This window comes from Megalops cyprinoides, chromosome 4 (assembly GCF_013368585.1).
Source record: "Megalops cyprinoides isolate fMegCyp1 chromosome 4, fMegCyp1.pri, whole genome shotgun sequence".
NCBI classification, from domain to species: Eukaryota; Metazoa; Chordata; class Actinopteri; order Elopiformes; family Megalopidae; genus Megalops; species Megalops cyprinoides.
This window is the reverse complement of record NC_050586.1, coordinates 38263261-38289201: the sequence shown is the minus strand read 5'-3', so window position 1 is coordinate 38289201 and position 25941 is coordinate 38263261. Positions and strand designations below refer to the sequence as shown.

General features: G+C 41.2%; 3 protein-coding genes across 3 annotated transcripts in view; all 3 read right to left on the bottom strand.

Moving 5' to 3' along the window:
* The window catches only part of mtrex (Mtr4 exosome RNA helicase), a 28756-nt gene extending 24104 nt beyond the window's left edge, over positions 1-4652 (bottom strand). Inside the window, exons 1-8 of the mRNA XM_036526134.1 lie at positions 4543-4652; positions 3785-3916; positions 3411-3477; positions 3259-3321; positions 2642-2754; positions 2329-2503; positions 1220-1310; positions 161-285 (exon numbers count right to left, since the gene is read on the bottom strand). Of these exons, the coding sequence (XP_036382027.1) occupies positions 161-285; positions 1220-1310; positions 2329-2503; positions 2642-2754; positions 3259-3321; positions 3411-3477; positions 3785-3916; positions 4543-4640 (864 nt within the window). The 5' untranslated portion in view covers positions 4641-4652. The remainder of the gene's footprint in view (positions 1-160; positions 286-1219; positions 1311-2328; positions 2504-2641; positions 2755-3258; positions 3322-3410; positions 3478-3784; positions 3917-4542) is intronic.
* An 11666-nt stretch (positions 4653-16318) lies between these two features.
* Positions 16319-19273, bottom strand: LOC118776486 (ankyrin repeat domain-containing protein 26-like). The gene is made up of 2 exons (XM_036526847.1): positions 19232-19273; positions 16319-17863 (listed from the first exon to the last, which is right to left on the bottom strand). Exon 2 carries the CDS (start codon positions 17777-17779, stop codon positions 16319-16321), a length of 1461 nt encoding a protein of 486 aa, XP_036382740.1. The 5' UTR covers positions 17780-17863; positions 19232-19273.
* A 795-nt stretch (positions 19274-20068) lies between these two features.
* LOC118776405 (ATP synthase subunit alpha, mitochondrial) lies at positions 20069-25397 on the bottom strand. Its single transcript, XM_036526744.1, has 11 exons — positions 25253-25397; positions 24483-24558; positions 23912-24081; positions 23426-23599; positions 23049-23215; positions 22270-22570; positions 21890-22114; positions 21699-21806; positions 21142-21286; positions 20872-21022; positions 20069-20297 (listed from the first exon to the last, which is right to left on the bottom strand). The coding sequence occupies exons 1-11, from the start codon at positions 25310-25312 to the stop codon at positions 20216-20218; spliced, it is 1659 nt and encodes a 552-aa protein (XP_036382637.1). The 5' UTR covers positions 25313-25397; the 3' UTR covers positions 20069-20215.
* Between the last annotated feature and the right edge of the window lie 544 nt (positions 25398-25941).

Sequence of the window (25941 nt, the reverse complement as noted above, 5' to 3'; positions counted from 1 at the left end):
AAATGCAAACAGATTCCAGAGCTTATCAGGAGATCCCTAAAATATGTATTCATCAACCTACATACACATGCATTGAGATTAACCGTGGGAAAGCAATGGTTATGTACAATACGGTGAATGGGTTCTTTGCATCCAGTTGAAGATGAATTACTGAGCCCACCTGCTTATGAAGGTGACAGATCCACTCAGCAAACTGCCTTGCATTGGGAATGGTGGCAGAGAGAAAGACGTAGTGCACGTTATCTGGAAGCAGGATGATGGTCTCCTCCCACACAACACCACGCTCTGCAGAATAACACCCACATTCCTCAATCAGTTTGCCATATTCACAAGATAGTTCAGACTTGAGTACTCAAAAGTCCCACTACTATTATTATATACAATTTTTTATGTACTCCTGGAGTAATAAAATGTAGACTTTGGCTTTCCTTTTACCCCTTTGTATTCTAATATGCTTGTATAATTTATGACATTTTTATGGAAATTTTGATGAAAGATCTACCTAGATGAGTCGGTAATGTTATATCCCTGCAGCATCTGACAGGAAGGAGTGAAAACTGTACACAATGAATAGACAGTATCTTGATAGAACTCTTCCAGTTTTGTTTTCACAGGCAGACATCTCTTGTCTCTTGTAAAACTGGGAATGGTGTTCCTGTTACCTGTTACCATCTGTTTACAAACTTTGCCACTCAGATAAAAATGCAGAAAATGTCATCTGAGTTAACAGTTTTCCTTTCAAAGCATTCACTGCCCCCTCCAGAAAGTAGCATTAACAACTATACTGATCCTTCTTAAGTTCTACATCTATACATGTGAATCTAAACACCATTGGTCCAGTTCATTGGTAAACAGTGCGAAAGCATAACAATGAACGTGGTTTCTGTGTAGACATGTCCAACAAAGATACAAACAACCCAGCTCTGGTCAGCTACTTCAGCTATGTGTGTACTCAGACTTTAGCTGTCCCGGGAAATATTTATTATTTTACAGCAAAGCAACACTGAAGTGTAAAAGAAATACAGGAATAATTTTCATTAACTGTTGCATATGTGTAACTAACAAAAATGTTGGAAATAACTGATCTCTTATATAATCAAGACATTACAGCAGTAAAATTTCATTTACAAACACACTATAGAACATGTAGTTCGTGCTTAGAACATATTTATTCAAGCCCTGTTTTGTTGTCATTGATAGGTAGATGTGGCAGCTGTACCTGCATCCCTCATGTAATGGATCTCATCGAAGACAACCCAGGCCACCTCTCTCATCACCTCTGATCCTCGGTACAGCATGCTTCTTAAAATCTGTAATTAAACAAAAAACCTAAAGTAGTTATTTTCCAATGTATTGGGCGGATGGGAGCAATTTGAGTTCAAACTGGAGGTCGACCAACAGATTAGCCGGGCCAGTTTTAATCCTACTAGAACACTGAAACTTGTTAACAGCTTGTAAACAGTCTTTAACATTTAGTTCTGTGTACCACTGCTGAACACTGCACTATCATTGTAGACAGTTTGTTAGTGGTTAGCTTCAAAAGCTTTCCAACGTAACTCTATCAGGTTGACTGTCCGGCATTCATTGCTATGAATTTTGCCAAATTATTTGTTTTATTGGAACAAGGACATTCTCAGCAACATCACATCTCACGCAAAGAGAAATTGTTTTAATAGACAAATATAGGTCTGACAGTCTCTTACACCAAATTTAAGTCTACACATGCTTTACTCTGTACCAGCAACTGCATCAGGTGCACAAAATTGCCTCTTATTACATAGATGTTAAATGTAACTGACAGACATTATCAATTTTAATAACTTTTTCTAGCATGCAACTTCTTAAACCATTTAATCTGATCCAGTCTGAGCCTTCTTGTTAATGTAGTACTGTAGTTTAGTTTAGTACTGTACTTCGCTGTAGTTTAAAAAAGAATATAGTGAATAAAGCTGTTATGTTAAATTATTCTGTGAAACTCTCGTTTAGCCATTCAGAATTTCTGCCTTTTTGCACTTACATACAGCCAACAGACTTTGGAAGTACACACTGTACAGGCATGGTTAATGGCAGGATTTGAAGTAAATTCAAGGATATCAAGACTTACTTTTAGAAAAAGTGTATCAGCTGATGTCGGCATATCGGCCTTCCTGCGATCTAAAATATCTGTGTTGGCCTTAAAAATACATGTCGTTGACCTTTCGTTCAAACCCCATATGGGATCCTTACCCTTAATCTGCACACCCTTTGGTGCATACAAGAAGGGGACAACAATAAGGTGAAAAACATGACAGCATAGTCAGCAACCACATAATCTATGTTATAGCGCACCTCTGTGGTCATGACCAGGCAGGAGGCAGTGGGATTAATGGTGACGTCACCAGTCATCAGGCCCACATCCTGGAACTCCTCGTACATCTCACGGTACTTCTGGTTGCTCAGAGCTTTGATGGGACTGGTGAATATCACCCGCTGTTTCTCCCTCAGAGCAAGAGCTATGGCATATCTGTAAAGGAAGACACACATAACTAAGCTGAATTTCAAAAAACAATTCCATTTAACAGTAAAGCTACAACATCCACTGGTAATGTCCACAGCTGCCAGTGCACAACCTGTCTTATTCCCTTTTTGGAAAAGCACTCACTCTGCGCAAACAGTCTTTCCTGCAGAGGTGTGAGCAGAAACCAAAACCGACTGGTTATTGTCAATGCAGAGGATTGCTTCCCGCTGGAAAGGGTCCAGAATGAAGGGGTACTCCTAGGAAAGAAAAGGGAAAAACAAGTATTATGACACAAACCTTAACATTCGCACAACAATATGACCTGCAGGGCTTTCAGCCTGTATTTCAATTGTTACCCTCTAGACATTGCTGTAAGCGCTCCAATCTCAGAAACCAGCACAGCAATGCAAATAATTACACAATTAGCAGTTGTATAATTGTCACAATGAGGAGTTCATGGGTCAAAAAAGATGGTTACAGGTAGTGGAGGAGGACATAAAACATGAAAGCAAGCAACATCAAGATGCATTTGTTTGAGCAAGAGCACCAATATCTAGCGGATACAAAAGACAGACTGACTTGACAGAGTGGCATTTGAAATCACAAAAGCAAAAAAGGTCACAGACTGCTGTGGATGAGGGAGAAGAAATGCCATTCATGATCTGACAGATGTTTTTGTGTCACTGTCTGACAGACAATTCTGAGTGGCTGCAGATTTTATTTATCGCTTAAAACTAAGCACAGTGAAAACTTTCATATACCTTAGCAGCTTTTCCAACTCTAGGCTTCAGCTGTTTGTACTCCTCATCAGCCGGCAGGGCCACCTGATGGAAAGTAGAAAACAATCAGAGATCCTAGTCTGAGGCATTTCGAAGGGAAGTTTTAAAAATCGGTCATGTCTCAACACGTTTACCTCATGAGTGCAGCCTTCCACCGTCTCCACCTGTTCCACCTTCACTCTGGGCATCAGGTCTGCAAGACTGGAGGGGGTTTACAATTCGGTTATCTTTTAAGATCTGTACTTCTGAAGTGGGTACTGACATAATCACAAAGTAAATCAGTTCACTCCAACGTGCAAATCATGCATGTTTTGTGACATTTCACACATACATAAAAAGGACCACAACTGAGGTATGAATCCTGAATAAGCTGAATTTTGTCATGTGCAAAAATGCAGTACTGTAAATTTTTTTTTTTTTTTTAAGTATCCCATACCAGAACTTCTATGCTGCAAACATCAGGTGGTAAACTAACTACTGTTCTGAGAGATATGAAAGCATCCTTTACTTTATTTCCTCAGCAGAGACTGTCTCCAGCTTGGGCTTCTTCCCAAAAATGACCTCATCAGGGCCATCATCAGGCTCTTGCTTGCCCTTTGCAGAATCGTGTTCAGCTTTATCTTTTCCATGGCTGTCTTTCCTGTGATACAAACAAACAATAAAAGAATAAACAAACAAAATGAGAGACGTCCCAGTTTGTCAGTAATGTGCAGGTTGTGTGCACCTTGTTTTCACATGATCTCACGCATTACTTTTAAGATCTGCCGAATTCTGTTTTAAGTCATGATGTCAGTCATAATGCCTGCCCATATGTTATCAGCCGACAAAGCACCTTTGGCATTGAAACTGTCCAGGCAGCAGCAACTTAATAAGGAATAGGCTGACCTTCTTGAAACTTATTCACTACTCCTAGCTAGCCTAACTGGATACCTAACTGTGACAATACATGGCAAGCCAGTCTAGCTGGCTACCATACCCACAACTACCAGCCTAATGTTGGACACCACGCCGCTAGGTGAACTCTGTGAACTAAATTATGTTTTGTTTACATATGTCCTGTTTTGGGCTATTTAGGCAACGTCATTACAGACCAATTACAATTTAAGTAAAGGATACTGATTTTGCCAGTTGACGGACCATGCGAGCTAGCTGTACAAGCATCACACGCACGTTTTCATCTGTAGCCGCAAACATTGCAGATAAACAAACTAGGACATCAAAACAATGTAGCCGCGCGACCATGGCAGTAAACCCTTTTTTTTTTACCCGATTTGTGTTCCAGTGTTTGCGTTTTTCCGTTTCTTGGAGGGTGCCTGTTCCTCCTCAAACACACTAAACAACTCGTCTCCAAAGGCGTCCGCCATTGTTGCGTGCTGTCCGATTCTCCTTCCGTGAAAGAAAAAAAAACTGCTTCCGCTACGGAAACCGGGGAGGCCCATCCTTCCCAAAACGTCGTTCTGTAAAATGTCAAGTTGGCCAAACCCTGCACTACCAACCCAACATAACAATAAATAAATAAATAAATAAATGATTCCAGGGACAAATCACTCATATAATAAAATACTTACCTTAGCTAAACTTTTGCAGAAATAATTAATATTTTAGTAATATTAATAGTAATAGTATTAATAATAACAATAATAAAATTAATAATAAAGTTAAAATCCCTGTTCAAATCAAAATGAAGCCAGGTCACAATTTTTTGACATGATTGACTGGACTAGTGACCCCCTGAACATTTAAGGTGGAAGGGGTTAAGTAGGTTTGCAAACTTTACAGACTAATAGTACAAACTTTAAGTACAGACATTTAAATTCGTATTGAACGTTTTGATAACGAACGTGATCATTTTCTGAGTCAGTTAATGCATTAAATAACTCAAGTTGTGAAATACCGTACAAACTCGGCTCTGTTGCAAAAATGTGAAAAAGTGATGCAAAAGTGTGAAACTGCAAATGTTTTAAAGTTGAGCATTTCTTATGTGCCCTAATGAGATCCAAATCCAAATGTGTGTGAGACAAATGTTATGGGAATAAATTCAATTAAATTCAATTCACTTTTATTTGTATAGCGCTTTTTACAACACAAGTTGTCACAAAGCAGCTTTACATTGTTCCCAGGCCTGAGACCCCCTGAGAGCAAGCCTAAGGCAACAGTGGCAAGGAAAAACTCCCTATCAGGAAGAAACCTTGAGCAGAACCGGGCTCATAGGGGGGGCCCATCTGCTTCTGGCGGCACTGGGCAGATAGAGTTAGAGACACGTTATGCAATGTACTTTAAGACATTTACGATTGACAGACAATAGTAGTTAACAGCAGAGTGATTATAAGAATGTCTCCTAGTATGTCCGGTTCTTGGAACGCAGTAGGCTTTGATGGGCAGGGCAGCGAGGTAGCAGGACTGGAAAACGGGATGAGACGCTTGGGCTACAGCTCCGGACAGGAGCCCGGGGCAGGGATAGGAAGCAAACAGAAAACAGTGGTTAGTGGATGATAAGAATGGCAGGGATGTAGAACAGAAATATCTACAATAAATATGTTACGGATTTTTTTATAAAAACACCTCCTTGCTTTCACTCATTCTGTTTCGGTTGAGTCTCCGCTTCTTGTGTTGCTATGGGCGCTGGAGTGACATCACCGTCGTGCGCGCCAGATCGTTTAAGATTTGAAACATTTTAAAACAAAAATGTGCGGTGTACCACTACCCCGTTTATAAATGTGTAAAAGTTTATATATATATATATATTTATATAATGGTCATTTGTTTTAGAAATTATACATCCTGTATGTCAACATGTCAGACATGTGCTGTATTAGTTGTTTTCTATGGTGAAGCTGTGTAATACAACTTCTTATTAAATCGGGGACGTATTCTGAGGTAAAATTATGAAACCAGCTCGATATCTTGCAAGCTAACGTTAGCCCCTCGTCTCAGCTGTTAACGTGCCTTAGCTCAACGTATGCTAGGCTAGATTATCGTTGCGTTCGAATGCGATTTCAAACCGTCACACAGTTGTGTATTTCTTCTACTCGTTTGACAAGAAATTACAGAACAGACCTTCAGCCCTCATGTGCTGAAGAAGAAATGGAAGAAAATTGAAATATATTACATGAAATGCAACTTTTGTCTACTATAGCTATTTTTGTTGAACTGAAAAGCGTCTTAATATGGAGGACAGAAACTATCAAAACTAAATCGACGCTTTAACCCTTTCATGCATGAGTTCTGGAAAAAAAAAAAAAATCCAGATTTTTTTAAAGATTGTTTTTATTGTTCAAAATTGTACTAAAATTGAAATCATTTTTTTTTTTTTTTACAAACTTGTTTTATTTAAAAGTTATTTAACTGTCATATATAAAGCCACAGCTGACAATAAGGAATATCATGTCTTTTTTAGGTTATGTTATGCATGTATATAAGATCAATTATTAAAAAACAACACAACACATATTTTAGAAACAACAGAGAGGAAAAAACTCAAAGTGATATTAACAATTGTGGTTAAATGTATGCCGAAACCTTGCAACAGTGCAGTAAATATGAGAATCCGCTGCTGATGGGAAAAAAAAAAAAAACTAATTTCTCACTTTTTAAGCTCATTTTCAGTTCATGGTGAATTGTCTCAGTTATAAAAATATCAAAATCCAATATATAACAACAGAGTAGAAATAACTCAAACTGATTTCTTTATAGTTGTAGACAAATTATATTAATATAATAATATAAATTATATTAATTATAATATAACCTAATTTAAATCATATTTGAACAAATACAATAGATATAATAGCAGGTTACACAAACAAGACAATGTAATCTGAGTCCACTGTTGCATGACTTGGTGGTTGATGGTTTTTGAGATATAAAGACTACATTTTACTCTAAATTTAGGTTTACAAAACATAGACATGTTCATCAGTTTCCTGTGCATACTAATATACATACATACATAAGACTCTCAAATCGCAGGTTACAAAGTCTCACCGGGCAGCCAATGTAGCAGGTTCTGAGTCCACGCTGAAATGGGTCCACTCCTTGAAGTCCAACTACAGGTGTCTCTTGATGTTTAACCAAACATTTATTGGTGCGTCTTTCCCTACCGCATCCTCCAGTCAGGTTTCCCAGCAACAATGATGCATCCTCACCTCCACCTGTATATGGGAACACAAAAAAAAAACACAGCAGCCCACGGCCAAAACCCAAAACAGTATAACATACCGGGAGGTAACACAGCTCCTTGTGCTGGCTTAATGAGCAGCCCTTACATGTTCCCCAATCTCTTGTTAGGCCACTTGCATATACAGAAAGATTTTACCCCCCTACCTTTTCGTAGTATCTCGTTTTAAGCTATTCTTCAGCTTCTATGAAGTTCTTTTTAACCTCCCACTGATCAAGCCTACAAATCTCTATCTGTTCCCTCAGCCTCTTTTTATTTCAGTGGCTTTTTGCTCCTCTTCACTAACTTGTAATGCTTCATCAGAGTGCTGATGGTGGGAGAGCTGTTCATACAGGTTCCTGTTCACTGCCTTTGACCTGATGTTTTACAGCACCCCCTCCAGTTACTTTGGACTTCATCTTGCTGATGGTAGCCTCAATTTCCAGCTGCCTCTGACTCTTTGTTGTCCTGCTGTCTCAGCTTTTTGTAAGCAGTTTTTGGTTTTCAACATAATCCTCAGGTTCTGTACCTGTCTGAAGCTCAGTATTCCTCTTTGTCCCATCATGAGGCTTCATACTATGACTCCTTCAGCTCTGCTGCAACCTTCAGTTTTGCTGTCTCACTTTCCAGTAGGCTACAAAGCTGTTCCTTCTCCTTCTCCAGTTTGGACAGATGCTCACTTGTGTTGTAGGTTGTCTTCAGCTTTCCCTTCAGGGCATTCACCTGATCACTGTAATGAGAGACAATGAGGACCAAGGTCTCCTCACAAAGCCACAGCTCCCTCTTAACCTCCTCCAGCTGTTCTTTGAGAGCTTCATTAGGCTCAGACTGCTTGTCCTCCTGCTGCTGTCTGCTGTCACGCTCATGCTCCAGTTCTAGTTTGAGGATTATAATCTCCTCTTTGAGACTGTTATTCTCTTCCACGAGCTCCATCTCTCTGTACTTTGCCTGTCTGAGCTTGAGCGTAGCCTCATTAAGTTGGTTGTTGTATCTCCTGTTCTCCTCCTCAAGCTCCTTCTACACATGTAGGTTATGCTTGCGCTCAGCCATCCACAGGCACTAGGCCTCTCTGCTGTCCTTCCCCAGTTGCCTACTGATGTTGAGAGGTTCCAGTTTCAGGATAATGCTGACTGTAATCACAGCCATAATTTAAGTAGCCACTTTAAGTGTGGTTGCCACTAGCAAGGTAACTAGGTAGCTAGTGGCAGCTATCTGTATAGATAAAAAAAATCTATGTATCACATGCATTAACTACTTAACTTGTTAAGTAGTTTTCTGACAAGCTAACTGAAATGTATTAAAACAGTAGTGGTAGCAGCACGTTAGCTTGGTAGCTAACGGTGGTCAGCTACCTCAATGAAAATAAACATTTCTTAATTAGTTAGCATGATAGCTTGCTAGTATATTAAATAGTTCACTAGGAAGCTAACTAGTTGAAAGTACAATTGGTTTGACAGTGACCTAATGAGCAAACTAGCAAGATGAAAGATAATTAGCAAGCTATCTTACAAACTGTCTGAAAAGAACTTGCTAACTAAATGATTTTAAATAGCTAGAAATAGAATTACTTACCAAGGTAGGTAGTCAGAGAAGGAGCTAAGGGCCAGTTAGCCGAAAATAAAGTTGTCGCAAGCGTTTTCTAGGTATTGAGGTACCTGGCTAAGAACAGAGTATCTTAGTAAAGTGCTGACTGACTGAAAACATTATTAATTTGCCAGGACTACCTAATTGTGAACTGGGCAGCCACCAAGTTGTCATATGGAAACAACAAGACCAAAACTGAACCCAACTCTAAACAGTTTTTTGGCAGAAAATAAATGTCAGGGAACTAAAGGCCCAGTCATCTCTCGATTCGTGAAAGATGATACATCAAATAAACAACGAGAAATTTCATTCAAATGTATTTTGATGTTAATGTGTTATGAAATGTCTAAATGAAAAATTAAATAGAAAAAATGAATTAATAATTAAATAAAAAGGGATAGAAAGGAATTCATTATCACATTATGATCAGGCATTTGATTTTCAGGCATTTAGCTATTTTAAAAAAAAACCTGAATCAGCAATGAGAGGAACTAGAATCCATTGCAACAATTACACCGCACGCATCAAATCTGGTTAGTGTTGAGAGCGTAATAAAATAAAAGGAGTAGTTAAGTATCCTCATGTAGTGCTGTTTAACATAGCAATAGTTGCAATAGTTAAGTTACTATCAGTGATAATGGAGTGGTATTATTGTATTACCATTTTAGATTCCATTATTATCTTGCATGTTTGCATCCTGTACATTTTCCCACACATTTAAAAACTGCTTACTGTTGGTGGGTTCAGTTTTGGTCTGTTGTTTCCACCTGACAACTTGGTGGCTGCTCAGTTCACAATTAGGTAGGTAGTCCTGGCATTTTGTGTGAGCACTGCTCTCCTGAGCAGTAGCCTTGCCTGACCTTAGTAACCTTGTAATGTAAAACCTTGACAGTGGTCACCTTGACAGATTATTCTTGGCTGCCTGTGATTTTTACAGTAGATTTTAACGTTCTCAAGAGCCCCACATTACCTCTAATCCCTTGAGGCAAATCTTCTCCCCAATTCCCAAGTAAATTATAAAAGAAATGGCAAGGACAGGTTTTAATTATTATGCCCCTACATTAGAAGGAAGAGCCTGCTGAAACAGGCAAAGGAGCAACCACACACAGAAACTCAAATTAAAGCACTCCTTTTAATTTTTTTTAAAGGTTTTAACAACAATTCCTCCAGTTAGGCTTCTTTACTATGTATTATTATAATTATTATTATTAATATTAATATTATTATTGTTGTTGTTGATTTTACTCTGTTCAAATGCCTTATTTACATCATGTTATATATTTATTTATTATCGTTTATATACCCTACACTCCTGCCAGACCACTCCTTTCTGTCACCTAGTAGCAACATTCCTTTGTGATGAAAGTTCATGCAAAACTACTACTTTGAGGTAATACAAGCTTGAGGTATAACAAGCTTGGTGGCAAGTGTTAAACCCTTTCAGACCCACACCGTTTCCATGCACAAAGAAAAAAAATCATATTCTATTTAGAAATAATGCTCAAACAAAACTTTGATGAAACATGTCTTTAATTTTTTTTTTCATGTCCACTACAAAGGAGTTTGGGTTTCAATGGTCCAGACTTTATTGTGAATTTTCATTTTCTTTTCTTTCGTTAATATACTCTTACAGCTGAGTATATACAAAAACCAATTCAATTCAATTCAATTCATTTTTATTTGTATAGCGCTTTTTACAACACAAGTTGTCACAAAGCAGCTTTACATTGTTCCCAGGCCTGAGACCCCCTGAGAGCAAGCCTAAAGCAACAAAAATTCTTGTATAAGCAAAATTCTTATACAAGAATTTTTTACCCTGTCAATCAATTTTTGTGTTATTAAGTGCAGTCGAACATTGCACTTGTCACAGAGGGTACACAATTTCACAGAACTCATCTTTCTATAACTTCTATATACCTTTCTCTGACTTTCTATAGAAACACTAAGCTCATTCTTAATTTTATCCCTGCTGAGCAGCTTTCAATATGTATAGTACTTTCCTTATATTCACAACACATTTAATACTGAAAATAAGTGATGATAGATCTTGCTCTTCACTTAAATGATTTCCACCTTACCCTTCACATTTTTACACTCACCAACTGGTTCAGTCCTGACTGAATCTTCATCCTCATCCTCAGAATCCAAGGCAGATACCCTATAAACAAACATTTTTTCAATACATATGAACTTCTTGTAATATGAAAATGTATTGTATTTGTTGTAAAAACAGATTTGCATCATTTAAACAGATTTGCTTACATTTTATCTCTTTGCAATTATTCTAACTGCAATGGATAAACGTTTGCTTCAGTTCTGTAGTTGCTAGATGAAAATCAATAATTTCATCTTCAACTTCTAAATATAAAAGGTATTAAAAGTTCCTTACTCATCTGGCTACTTGGCTTCTCTGCCACACATAAGCAATGCAACTTTTTCAAACAATAAACAGTAGGCACAAACTTGCAACTAATTGGTAACTAGAATCTGATGAGTAACCTGTGACAGGTTTTTAATCCATGCATTTTCATGAAAAACCAACCTGAAATGTGATGATGGACGCAGGATCTGAAAGCGTTAAACGTCTATGTTCCCGCTGATGATCCTGCTGATGAGAAGCTGTGTGCTACGTTGGTGTCTGACGCTGGCTTCCTCCAGGCGCTCATTAGCCCTCTCCAGCATGGCTTCCATGTCTTCGCGTAGCCCCAGTTCCTCCTTGTAGAGGTTCTTATACCAGTGCATCTCAAGCCTGAGACACTCCCTCTGAGTAATAATGTCCTCCTTGCAGCTCCAGGCCCGGTCCAGCTCACTCTCCAGGAGGCGGATACGCTCCTCCAGATGGGTCCTCAGTCTGGCCTCATTAGTGGCTCTTAAGCGCTCACGAGACTCCTGTGAGGCCGCCTGGGTGCGCAGGAACAGGTTCACCTCCTCCATCTTCTTCTGCATATCCTTTTGGGCCCCCTGCTCCACCTCTCTGGAGCTCTTTTTAACCTGGACTTGATCCACCTTGCAGAACTCCATCTGTTGCCTCAGGCTCTTCACCTCTGCTTCCATTTGCTTCCTGCTCTTCTTCACTTTCTTGTAGCGCTTGCTCAGAGTCCTGAGGGGGGAGAGCTGCTCCTCCAGGTCCCTGTTCGCTGCTTCCAGCCTGCTGCTTTTCAGCGTTTCCTCCTCCAGTTGTTGGCAGAGTTTATCCACATCGGACTTCATCTTGCTGATAGTAGCCTCGATCTCTACCTGCCTTTGAGTGTCCTGCTCTCGCAGCTTCTTCTTGTCGGTTTTCAACGTGGTCCTAAGCTTCAGTACCTCTGTTTGCAGCTCTGTGTTCCTCTTTACCTCATCATTGAGTCTCATATCCACAGTCTCCTTCAGCTCTGCTGCCATCTTAGATTTCGTTTTCTCAGCTTCTATCTGGCTACAAAGATCTTCTTTCTCTCTCTCCAGTTCAGACAGATGCTGAGCTTTGGTCTCCAGCTCGGCTTTGAGGGCACCGATCTGATCACTGAACTGAGAGACAGTCAGGTCCAAGGTCTCCTTACTGACCCACAGATCCCTGCTGGCACGCTCCTGCTCCAGCTCCAGCTTCAGCTTCATGACCTCATCTTGGAGACTGCGATTCTGCTCCAGCAGCTCTGTCTCCCTGTCCTTTGCCTTAAGGTTTCTCCTCCTCTCCTTCTCAAGCTCCTTCTGCATGCGCACTTTACGCTTGCGCTCGAAGGTCAACAAACACTGGGCCTCGTTGCGGTCCTCCTCCAGCTGCCTGTTGTAACTGACAAGCTCCTGCTCAAGCTCCAGGTTGTCACTAACCATCTCCACCTTCTTCCTTTCCTCCACATGGTACTGCTCCACAGTCTTTTCCAGCCATGTGCAGATATCGTCATACCGCATGGCAACATTTGTATCACTCTCCATATCAGAAACAGGAGAGCTTGTGCTGTCCTCTACTTCCAAGGGCTTTTTAGTTCTAGTGATCACATTTTTTCCCTTGGTTGGCTTCTCCTCTTCACTGCTTCCATCCTCTTTTGGGCTGGTACTCATTTCATTTGCTGAAGGGGGAGAGACCGTATCCTCAGACTGAACTTCTGGAACAGCCTTAGGGGAGTCTGCTTCCAGCTCTTCTTCCTGGTGTATGATGGAAACAGCACTGCTGAAGTCTGCTTCCATTATCTCATTCTTCGCTGTTTGAAATAAACCGTCATTAACGATCACTGACAAGTCTGAGGAGTGAAGCTATACTTATGCTGGACACAGAGGGTGACATCACAGGTCCACTTATGACATCACAATACCTCAGAGCTCCATTGCCACTAAAGGCCAAATCAGAACACTTGTGAATGAAGCTATTTAGTATTTAGTTGTGAATGGGGACTTTTTTCTAATAACCAGAGCTGTCAAACAAATAAGAGAGTGACATTACCTAGACGTTTCTGATACAGTGTAAAAAAAATGATGAAGATGTTAAGTTTGTAGGTTTGCACTGTGCAGTTTCACAAACAGTTGTTCTTTCAAATACTGTCAATCTAGCTGGCTTATCCTATACAAAAAATAATATATTGACAATATATGTTACAAAATATTTTTTATCTCAAAAAGTTCAACATATGTAAATAATTGCTATTTCGGTGTAATAAAATATATTTCTGCTTTGCATTACATGTATTTGTGATATATTATTGGGCTGACCAACATATTTCTCAGTATGGTACAATATATTTCATTTTCGTATGGCAAATCGTTTAAACAGGGAACGTCATCCAACAAATGATAGCTTGCTAACGTTAGCTTTGTTGCTCGCTATCGATAGCTGGCGAACGTCAACGTTAGCCGTTACTAATCTTAACCGTCAACTCAAACCACGAGCCAGTTTGTTGCCAGCTAGTTGCTGATAGTAGCTAACGTTAACTAGCTAAACTGCCATACCCACACTTAACTAGCAGGCTAATATTTACACTAAAGTCATTGTTATTAGGTAATTCAGTTGTGTGCGACAGTGCGCAGCTTCAAGCTAGCGAGCTACCGTTACAAGAAGGAGCCCCGTTAGCAGAAAGAGCCCTTAGTAAACTAGTAACTAATATTTCACGCATAAAGTACATCATATGAAACTTCGGGTATTGCTCAATTTTTATTTATACTAAATTCACGTGTGGCGGACCTTCATTTTTGCATGGAGCTGACACGTCTAGCATAACGTTAACTCTGTAGTATTACGTTAACTCACCCCCATAAAAAGGACAGCAACTTTATTGCTTGGAAAAATTCAGTGCGTAAGGATGGCCAGTTTCTTTCGAACATTACTGTCACTGTATATAGGAGGCACATTCGGAAAATCATTTGTGCTTGCTAGCTAGCTAACTTGCCTACCCAAATTAAACGAAACCATACACAGCTCCCAATGTTTCCAGTGTATTGAATAACACGCTCAAACAAAACTTTGATGAAACATCATGTCTTTAATTTTTTTTCATGTCCACTACAAAGGAGTTTGGGTTTCAATGGTCCAGACTTTTTATTGTGAATTTTCATTTTCTTTTCTTTCGTTAATATACTCTTAAAACTGAGTATATACAAAAACCAATGACTTTTTTACCCTGTCAATCAATTTTTGTGTTATTAAGTGCAGTCGAACATTGCACTTGTCACAGAGGATACACAATTTCACAGAACTCATCTTTCTATAACTTCTATATACCTTTCTCTGACTTTTTATATAAACACTGTAAACTCATTCTTAATTTTATCTCTGCTGAGCAGCTTTCAATATGTATAGTACTTTCCTTATATTCACAACACATTTAATACTGAAAATAATTGATGATAGATCTTGCTCTTCACTTAAAGGGGACATATCATGAAAATCTGACTTTTTCCGTGTTTAAGTGCTATAATCGGGTCCCCGGTGCATCTACCAGCCCAAAAAATGTGAAAAACGACAACCCAGTAACTTTGTTTTCGTCAGCCTTTCTCTGTAAGCATGTGAAAAACGAGCCACTCAGACTTCGCTCCCGTAGTGACGTAAGGGGGATCTTATTATAATGTTACCGCCCCTTAATCTGCACATTTCCACCCACGGCGCCGCCACTTCGTTTACGCAAGCGACAACGGTGTACTTTCCCTTAGCCTCCGTACGCTCTATTACTTTATGCTGCTAGTGCAAACAAAACTTGTGTTTGACAGAAACGTATCCGTGTTACTTATGACTCACCCACAAAACTAGACTACTAATAGGATGTAAGCATTGTAGTTCATTTGCTGATTGCTAGCTTTTTAGATACCCTTATATGATGTTTGATAAAGATCTGGCTAGCAGCCAAGATACAGTGCTACGTTAGTTTGGATAGCCTGCAAGTTGACCCTGGCAAGCTCGATTGCTAAAAATGAGCGTTTCCGTCCGAGCGATATTTTGGAAAAAAAAATATTAGATCATTCACAGCATTTGATAGCAATCATAAACGCCCCGCCTCGCTCAAAGTTTCTAGAACGCTCCGCTCTATGCTCTTGCTTCGGAGTCACGCTCAACGGTCGCCATGGTATCTTGGAAAAGTACCGGCGTGGGCACACCACGCTAAAGTTGGGGGTGTGGTTATCAGGGGCTCATTATCATAATACGGAAGTAGCGCTCAAAAGCTGCCATTGTAGACAGTGCTATTTTTGCAAGGTGACGATAGTACCGTGGTGCTTTATCCTTGTGGTATTTTTACCAAAAAATGTCACAGCTCTCTTATAAAGACCTCAGGGAACTGTGTCAACTTGTGTAAAAGTAGGTAAAAAATGTCACCTTGAAATGATTTCCGCCTTACCCTTCACATTTCTACACTCACCAACTGGTTCAGTCCTGACAGAATCTTCATCCTCATCCTCCGAATCCAAGGCAGATACCCTATAAACAAACATTTTTTCAATACATATGAACTTCTTGTAATATGAAAATGTATTGTATTTGTTGTAAAAACAGATTTGCATCATTTAAACAGATTTGCTTACATTTTATCTCTTTGCAATTATTCTAACTGTAATGGATAAAAGTTTGCTTCAGTTCTGTAGTTGCTAGATGAAAATCAATAATTTCATCTTCAAATATAACTTCTAAATATAAAAGGTATTAAAAGTTCCTTACTCATCTGGCTACTTGGCACCTCTGCCATGCATAAGCAATGGAACTGTTTCAAACAATAAACAGTAGGCACAAACTTGCAACTAATTGGTAGTTAGAATCTAAATAGTAACCTGTGACAGGTTTTTAATCCATGCATTTTCATGAAAAACCAACCTGAAACGTGATGATGGACGCGGGATCTGAAAGCGTTAAACGTCTGTGTTCCCGCTGATGATCCTGCTGATGAGAAGCTGTGTGCTACGTTGGTGTCTGACGCTGGCTTCCTCCAGGCGCTCATTAGCCCTCTCCAGCATGGCTTCCAGGTCTTCGCGTAGTCCCAGTTCCTCCTTGTAGAGGTTCTTATACCAGTGCATCTCAAGCCTGAGACACTCCCTCTGAGTAATAATGTCCTCCTTGCAGCTCCAGGCCCGGTCCAGCTCACTCTCCAGGAAGCGGATACGCTCCTCCAGATGGGTCCTCAGTCTGGCCTCATTAGTGGCTCTTAAGCGCTCACGAGACTCCTGTGAGGCCGCCTGGGTGCGCAGGAACAGGTTCACCTCCTCCATCTTCTTCTGCATATCCTTTTGGGCCCCCTGCTCCACCTCTCTGGAGCTCTTTTTAACCTGGACTTGATCCACCTTGCAGAACTCCATCTGTTGCCTCAGGCTCTTCACCTCTGCTTCCATTTGCTTCCTGCTCTTCTTCACTTTCTTGTAGCGCTTGCTCAGAGTCCTGAGGGGGGAGAGCTGCTCCTCCAGGTCCCTGTTCGCTGCTTCCAGCCTGCTGCTTTTCAGCGTTTCCTCCTCCAGTTGTTGGCAGACTTTATCCACATCGGACTTCATCTTGCTGAGAGTAGCCTCGATCTCTACCTGCCTTTGAGTGTCCTGCTCTCGCAGCTTCTTCTTGTCGGTTTTCAACATGGTCCTAAGCTTCAGTACCTCTGTTTGCAGCTCTGTGTTCCTCTTTACCTCATCATTGAGTCTCATATCCACAGTCTCCTTCAGCTCTGCTGCCATCTTAGATTTCGTTTTCTCAGCTTCTATCTGGCTACAAAGATCTTCTTTCTCTCTCTCCAGTTCAGACAGATGCTGAGCTTTGGTCTCCAGCTCGGCTTTGAGGGCACCGATCTGATCACTGAACTGAGAGACAGTCAGGTCCAAGGTCTCCTTACTGACCCACAGATCCCTGCTGGCACGCTCCTGCTCCAGCTCCAGCTTCAGCTTCATGACCTCATCTTGGAGACTGCGATTCTGCTCCAGCAGCTCTGTCTCCCTGTCCTTTGCCTTAAGGTTTCTCCTCCTCTCCTTCTCAAGCTCCTTCTGCATGCGCACTTTACGCTTGCGCTCGAAGGTCAACAAGCACTGGGCCTCGTTGCGGTCCTCCTCCAGCTGCCTGTTGTAACTGACAAGCTCCTGCTCAAGCTCCAGGTTGTCGCTAACCATCTCCACCTTCTTCCTTTCCTCCACATGGTACTGCTCCACAGTCTTTTCCAGCCATGTGCAGATATCGTCATACCGCATGGCAACATTTGTATCACTCTCCATATCAGAAGCAGGAGAGCTTGTGCTGTCCTCTACTTCCAAGGGCTTTTTAGATCTAGTGATCACATTTTTTCCCTTGGTTGGCTTCTCCTCTTCACTGCTTCCATCCTCTCTTGGGCTGGTACTCATTTCATTTGCTGAAGGGGGAGAGACCGTATCCTCAGACTGAACTTCTGGAACAGCCTTAGGAGAGTCTGCTTCCAGCTCTTCTTCCTGGTGTATGATGGAAACAGCACTGCTGAAGTCTGGTTCCATTATCTCATTCTTCGCTTTTCGAAATAAACCGTCATTACCGATCACTGACAAGTCTGAGGAGTGAAGCTATACTTATGCTGGACACAGAGGGTGACATCACAGGTCCACTTATGACATCACAATACCTCAGAGCTCCATTGCCACTAAAGGCCAAATCAGAACGCTTGTGAATAAAGCTGTTTAGTATTTAGTTGTGAATGGGGACTTTTTCCTAATAACCAGAGCTGTCAAACAAATAAGAGAGTGACATTACCTAGAAGTTTCTGATACAGTGTAAAAAAAATGATGAAGATGTTAAGTTTGTAGGTTTGCACTGTGCAGTTTCACAAACAGTTGTTCTTTCAAATACTGTCAATCTAGCTGGCTTATCCTATACAAAAATAATATATTGACAATATATGTTACAGAATATTTTTTATCTCAAAAAGTTCCACATGTGTAAATAATTGCTATTTCGGTGTAATAAAATATATTTCTGCTTTGCATTACATGTATTTGTGATATATTATTGGGCTGACCAACATGTTTCTCAGTATGGTATAATATATTTCTTTTTCGTATGGCAAATCGTTTAAATAGGGAACGTCATCCAACAAATGATAGCTTGCTAACGTTAGCTTTGTGGCTCGCTATCGATAGCTGGCGAACGTCAACGTTAGCCGTTACTAATCTTAACCGTCAACTCAAACCACGAGCCAGTTTGTTGCCAACTAGTTGTTGATAGTAGCTAACGTTAACTAGCTAAACTGCCATACCCACACTTAACTAGCAGGCTAATATTTACACTGAAGTCCATGTTATTAGGTAATTCCGTTGTGTGCGACAGTGCGCAGCTTCAAGCTAGCGAGCTACCGTTACAAGAAGGAGCCCCGTTAGCAGAAAGAGCCCTTAGTAAACTAGTAGCTAATATTTCACGCATAAAGTACATCATATGAAACTTCGGGTATTGCTCAATTTTTATTTATACTAAATTCACGTGTGGCGGACCTTCATTTTTGCATGGAGCTGAACACGTGTAGCTTAACGTTAACTCTGTAGTATTACGTTAACTCACCCCCATAAAAAGGACAGCAACTTTATTGCTTGGAAAAATTCAGTGTGTAAGAATGGGCAGTTTCTTTCGAGCATTACTGTCACTGTATATAGGAAGCACATTCGGAAAATCATTTGTGCTTGCTAGCTTGCCTACCCAAATTAAACTAAACCATACACAGCTCCCAATGTTTCCAGTGTATTAAATAACACGTAAAACATTATGAACATGTTTTTGTTGTGGCTTGATAGTATCATTAATGGTCTTGGAAAATCATGAGAAACTCAATTTACCTGATTTGCGATCCAGCTACTTCGGAGGTATAAATAAGGCCGTCTCTTAACATTTCGAAATCAATACAGTTGTTTACCCACATGGAACCGAGTGTTGTGCTTTCTGACGTCAAGCTGATTTGTCACTTTGAATACACCCGTATGACTGAAATGACTGAGAGCCACAGAGTCGAATAATGGAGAAAACCTCCAGGCTGTAGCACCGAGCCATAGGCTACTGGTTGTGGCAAAGTGCAAATGCATAACATTGAACAGCCTGAAATATGCTCTTAGAAAAGTTATTGTTCTGTGCCCTCATGTCCTGTTCAAAATCAATCACACACTTCAACACCTAAAGCATTAATAGGAACCTCCTCACCTTCTGACTTCACCCCACTTCATGAATTCCAGTTTGAAATATCATGGATAAACAGTAGGAACAGACAAAAATACAGTAACATAGGGCATGTACTTCTAAAATGCACCTCTCTTCAGTTCTAAGCAATTCTGTTCACAAAATTAATTGACTCATGGCCTATGCTATTCTGGGTGCCCCAAATCTGCAGCCAGTTCACCTGTAAGTAAAACATATCTTCAGGATCTTCACAAAATACAACGGAAAGCAAAGGGCACTATAGTAAGGGTAAGAAAACCGACAAATGGCGAAAAAGATAAAGCCTTGAAAATGTACGGTGGTGACCAAATGCAATGGGACATCTATTGCAATCATGTAATGAATTAACCCACCTGAAACATTTCTATTCAGGGGAAAACTTAATTTGGTAACACATTCCATAATTGTCCAAAGCATAGCATGAATGCCAGAGCTGAGCATCAATGAACAATCAAGGGAAATAATTCAGGAGTTGGAACATTTTATTTTGGTAAGAGAAATCTGTAAGTGGCGAGTGGTAACTGTAATTGTTGGGACATTCATAATTTGAGGTTCTGAATTTGAACAAATACAATGTCAACATTGTGAGAACAGCTATTCAAAAGTGTGCACTAAGCATCGAAACTGGACAGGAAGTTCAGCACGATCTCCTTCAGTTTGGCATCTGCTGCCTCGGAGATCTTGCCATCAGCTCTGTAACAGAATAAAGAAATTTAGTTTAGAGGAGGACCAGTGCACTTCACTCTTAAAATATGCAAAAATTAAAAAGCTGTAGAGTGCAAAATCAGTACAATCAGTACACAAATCATTTTACACTGGCATCCAACTGGACTCAAAGTAATTCTTAAAATAGATTTTTCCATAGACATGGCCACGTATAAAGCATTCAAAACATGCATTACATAATGTTCTTACTTTGCATTGAACCAGTGAATGTTACACTGCTGCTCAACAGAACTGTAGTTCCCATTAAAGAGCCAGAACCTTGCCCTTCTTGTCTACCAATCCCTCCCTCCAGTGCAACCTTTGCCATCCCCATTACAGATGGAAGCTATGGGAGGGCACTCCATCATTGTACTTTTAAGTCCTGGACTTGTGTGTGCCTTGGTTATTAACAGGTATATCAAGACATTGTGGAAACCAAATACATTTTGAAACGTTTCAGCAATTGTTAACCCGCAAGCCTGCTAGACATGTTTTGATACTTGTAAGGTTCTGAATTCAAGATGCTGAAAGGTTCAGGCTTTACAGAGACAGCTCTGATTACCTGATTGTGGCCAGCAGGTCCTGGTGCTGGCTGAGGATGTGCTGCAGGAAAGCCTTCTCGAATTTGGTGATCTTGCTGGGCTCCAATTTGTCTAGGTGACCTCGGACACCGGCATAAATAACTGTTACCTGTTCCTCGATGGCCATGGGAGCTGAGGAAAGTATGGACAGCAATCATTGATAACTGTGACACACACACACACACACACACACACACACACACACACACAGTAAATGCCTAAAATGAGGGCGGGTAGACAGAGACACTCACAGTACTGTCCCTGCTTCAGCAGCTCGGTCAGACGCACGCCACGGTTCAGCAGCTGCTGGGTGGCAGCATCCAAGTCAGAGCCAAACTGGGCAAAGGCAGCCACCTCACGGTACTGAGCCAGCTCCAGCTTCATGGTACCAGCCACCTGGGGGGTGGGGGGGAAAGAGGGACAGCTGTCAAGATAATACCTGATGAATGCAGAGATGGGCAAAGGAAAGCATTCTGTGAGAAAAATATGTGCAAAGCAAACATCTACAGAACTGTATGTATTCAAACAGTCTTAAGTGTATTCTGTAGTCTACCTTGAGAATTAAACCGACTGTCTTTGCCAACAGTCCCTTAAATTCACATACCAATTAGGAAACACATTTAACAACTGTATGTGCAAGTACAATTACATAAAATCTAATGAGGAAATAATGAAAATCAATAAAGATAATTCAAATCAAATAAACTCATTGTAAATACAACTCCGACAGCATGTTGTGTATATGACAAGAGATCCCACTCTGAAATGTACTTAATTCACATTTTGTATGTCACCACAGGACACCCACTTGTTTCATGGCCCTGGTCTGGGCAGCAGATCCCACACGGGACACAGACAAGCCCACGTTGATGGCAGGACGAATGCCCTTGTAGAACAATTCAGTCTCCAGGAAGATCTAAAGGAGAGAAGCAGAGGTGAGCTACAGGTCATCGCCAATGCTTCTTTTCTATGAACCAAGGCAGACTAGATCGTGTGTACCTGGCCATCTGTGATGGAGATGACATTGGTGGGAATGTAGGCCGACACGTCACCAGCCTGGGTCTCAATGACAGGCAGGGCGGTCAGAGAGCCTCCACCGAAGTTGTCGTTCATTTTGGCCGCTCTCTCCAGCAGACGGGAGTGCAGGTAGAACACATCACCAGGGTAGGCCTCACGACCAGGAGGACGACGCAGCAGCAGGGACATCTGACGGTAGGCCACAGCCTGAGAGAAAGCAGAGATATGTTATAACCTAATCAGCGGCTACACAACACAGACATCACTCATTTCTGAATGAGAATCGGGCAGAAATCTCAGAGAATTCCATCTGATTTCCTCATTGGAATGAAGTAATTGAAGAACACGTAGCTTTGACTGACCTGCTTGGACAAGTCATCATAGATGATCAAGGCATGCTTGCCATTGTCCCTGAAGTACTCTCCCATGGAGCAGCCGGAGTAGGGGGCCAGGTACTGCAGGGGGGCGGCGTCGGAGGCGGTGGCGGACACCACGATAGTGTACTTCATGGCATCGGCATCGGTCAGCCTCTTGACCAGCTGGGCCACGGTGGACCTCTTCTGACCGATGGCGACATAGATGCAGTACAGCTTCTTCTTCTCATCAGTTCCGTCATTGAATCGCTTCTGGTTGATGATGGTGTCAATGGCAATGGCAGTTTTGCTGCAAGAACAAAGATGATACTTTTATGATACAGTCCACAATTGAAAGAGCTTGAGTTAACCCCCTCAAAAGCTCAGATGGCTTTATGACACAGCAAATTTCTGGATGAGAACAGCTTCAGGAATTTCATATTACATGCCATTAGACTGATGTATCAAAATTTGAGTACTCATTTTGGCAAACTGAAAAAAAAAGAAAAGAAAGGCTTTCCCCACTGTATGTGAACATTGATCACTACATCAAATACAGTGCAGCGTCATACAGGTACTGTATAGCATATACTACTTTTAGTGGTTTGCTGAATGACAGGCACAGGTTAGAAGTTCCTGCAATTGGCATGTTACATCAAACACAAACAATTTAATGTCAGGCCCTAAAAAATTATTTATTACAACTTGGAATGTTCTGCTTGTAACCTGTAAAAAGCTGTGATTATGCAAGCACCAAAATATCTACTTTTGTTGGTTGGGTGTCTTACCCTGTCTGCCTGTCACCAATGATCAGCTCTCTCTGGCCACGGCCAATGGGCACCAAACTGTCAACAGCCTTGATGCCAGTCTGCATGGGCTCACGCACAGAGATCCTTGGGATGATGCCAGGGGCCTTCAGGCCAACCCTCCTGCGGGCCTTGGATCCCAAGGGACCCTGGAGGAAAAAACACAAGCAAAAAAATTTGACAAATTCATGGATTTCACAGAAACATCCTACATACAACATGAAACTGATAGAGGCGACCATCCTCATGTAGTCTTCCATGGCAGCTGTACACTCTCATTAAATTGTAAATTACTGATTACAGACAGCAATTCTGACACAAGTGCACAAATAAATTAGGTCAGGAAACACTGTTCAGACCTTTCCATCGATGGCATTGCCCAAAGCATCCACAACACGGCCCAACAGCTCATCACCGACTGGGACGTCCACAATGGCACCGGTTCTCTTGACAATGTCACCCTCTTTGATTAGCTTGTCGTTACCGAACACCACGACACCAACATTGTCAGGCTCCAAGTTCAGAGACATACCCTGTGAGGACGGAGGATTGGAGCAGAAGTTAGAGGACACACAACACATTCAAGTACATCAAAGTCCACCAATTTCACCATTCAACTGTTTGAGTACAAGGAACAGTATGGCAGAAAACATTTACTGCATTTTAAGAAATGATCTTGTATGCTGAACTTCTTGCAGCTTCCAGCACTCTTAGAGTCAACTTGGATGCACAATGTTCACATACCTTATTCAACATAAGGTACATCAACTTGTTCCCCAGTGGGGGTAGTCTGTTAAAAAACATCTTTGGCTATACATGACAACTTAGACCACTCTCAGGCATACCTTCAGGCCAGAGGAGAACTCAACCATCTCTTCAGCCTGCACATTCCTCAGCCCGTATACTCTTGCAATACCATCCCCAATAGACAGCACACGGCCAGTCTCCTCAAGGTCAGCCGTGGTATCTGCCCCCATGATCTTCTCCTCAAGGATGGAGGACACCTCAGCAGTGCCTACAAACAGGAGTATAAGAGCTTACCAAATTCATACTGCGTCGACCTCAAGTGAAAATTTAAACTTCATTCCAAATTGAATGAGCCGGTAGTATCATACAATGAATGAACCTGGAAATAACACGTGCCCAAATTTTTCTTACAATTTCATTTAACCAATATCCACTTAGAACAGAAATGTTATGATTCAAAATCCATTCACTTAAATAGATTTATGGGGGGACATTCAACAGAAAATCTGTATAGGACACAGAGAATGGTTCTTCAAGAGTAGCTGATAAGACACCCCCATTCATGAAGGACGGTAAAGACAAAAGGATTGCACCATTGTAAATGTGTAAGTAACACAGCACAATGTCTGTTCTTTCTTAACATGATCATCCTACAAGTCAGCTACCAACCTGTCTTCTGCAGCCATGGTCTGGTGGTGTGCAGGTTCTTGACACCTACACAGGCAGCTGCAACATTTTTGGAAACCTGTAACAATCAGTTCGGTAAGTGACCACTTGTTGAACACAACCAAATAGCAAGTTAGCTAATACATTTCACTTATTTGTTTGATGATACGGTTCATTAACGATTCCTGGAATAAATCAAATCAAGGCGAATGTAGGAGCTTACTGGCCTTAACGGCAGTATTAACTCGAGTTTGCAAGTTAGCTATACTAGGCTGCTGACTTGACAGCAATACAAAAGCTAGCTGGCTAGCTCACTAGTTTGTATGCGTTTATGCCCCATCAGAGGCATGTTCGTGAACGCTGACTGCATATAGCAGACCTGACCTTGCTGACTGACATTCAGTGGTGCAACAAAATAAACCCAGACTTAGACTAGCAAGCCACCTTCTAGACATGATCCCAGGCTAGCAGGCTAACAGGCTAGGCACAACGTGTGAGAAAATCTAAACATGCTCTTCGATACGGCTACGTTTGAAGTAAATACACGGCATGTATACCAATTCACATATCCAAGTTTAACTGATTAGCTAGCCATCTTATATTAAATTAAGGCACTAGCACCAGTCAGTGCCGCGGGCCCATGAAACGGTGCAACCTGCAGAACCTTCACGCCCTCCCTGCTCAGTGACATTCAGACCTTCGCTTGCGTGTTGCAAGTAATTTCGCAAAGACATCCTAGAAAGATCAGCGAATATATGAAAAATAATTCTTACAAATCCAGCCCGCCTGGGCAGAGTACGAGCGAGGGCCGCTGCAACACGAACGGACAACATCTTTGGAGAAATATAGCAGACTGGCCGTCTCCACCGCCTGACTGCTAACGGGGAGAAAAGTGAGAAAGATGGTGGTGGAGGGCACAGGCAGTGAGCATTCAATGAGCTAATTTGACCCGGAAACACTTGGTGAACTGTATATTTACTTTCTATCCATATATTGATTCTCAAAAATATTCGTCTTTAAACAAAGACACCATCATTCCATTATGCACAATTCTATTTGATTGCAAATCTAATAAAAGCTCTCTAAAAGAAGTTGTCGGGCTTACTGTCGATCAAAAGTACTGCTTCCGTGTGGTGTGCTTTCTTATAGGCAGTGATTACGTTACGCCTTTCCAACTGACATTTAGTCGGGCTTGGTGTTAGCACAGGCACCTTGCATATAGGTCACTTTGAAAAAATATACATGTATATGTAGCAGAAATACTGTTAGAGAACAGGTTTGGAGTTAGTAACTTGTTCAGTGCCATTTTATCTTTAGTGTATGATGAAGACAGCAGCCCGTGGAAACTTATTAGTGGGATGTGTAGCATAGAACAGTTTCTCAAACCTCCTGGAGGACCCCTTGTCCTGCATATTTTAGATCTCTCCCTGCTCCAACACAGCTGATTCAAATGATCAACTTG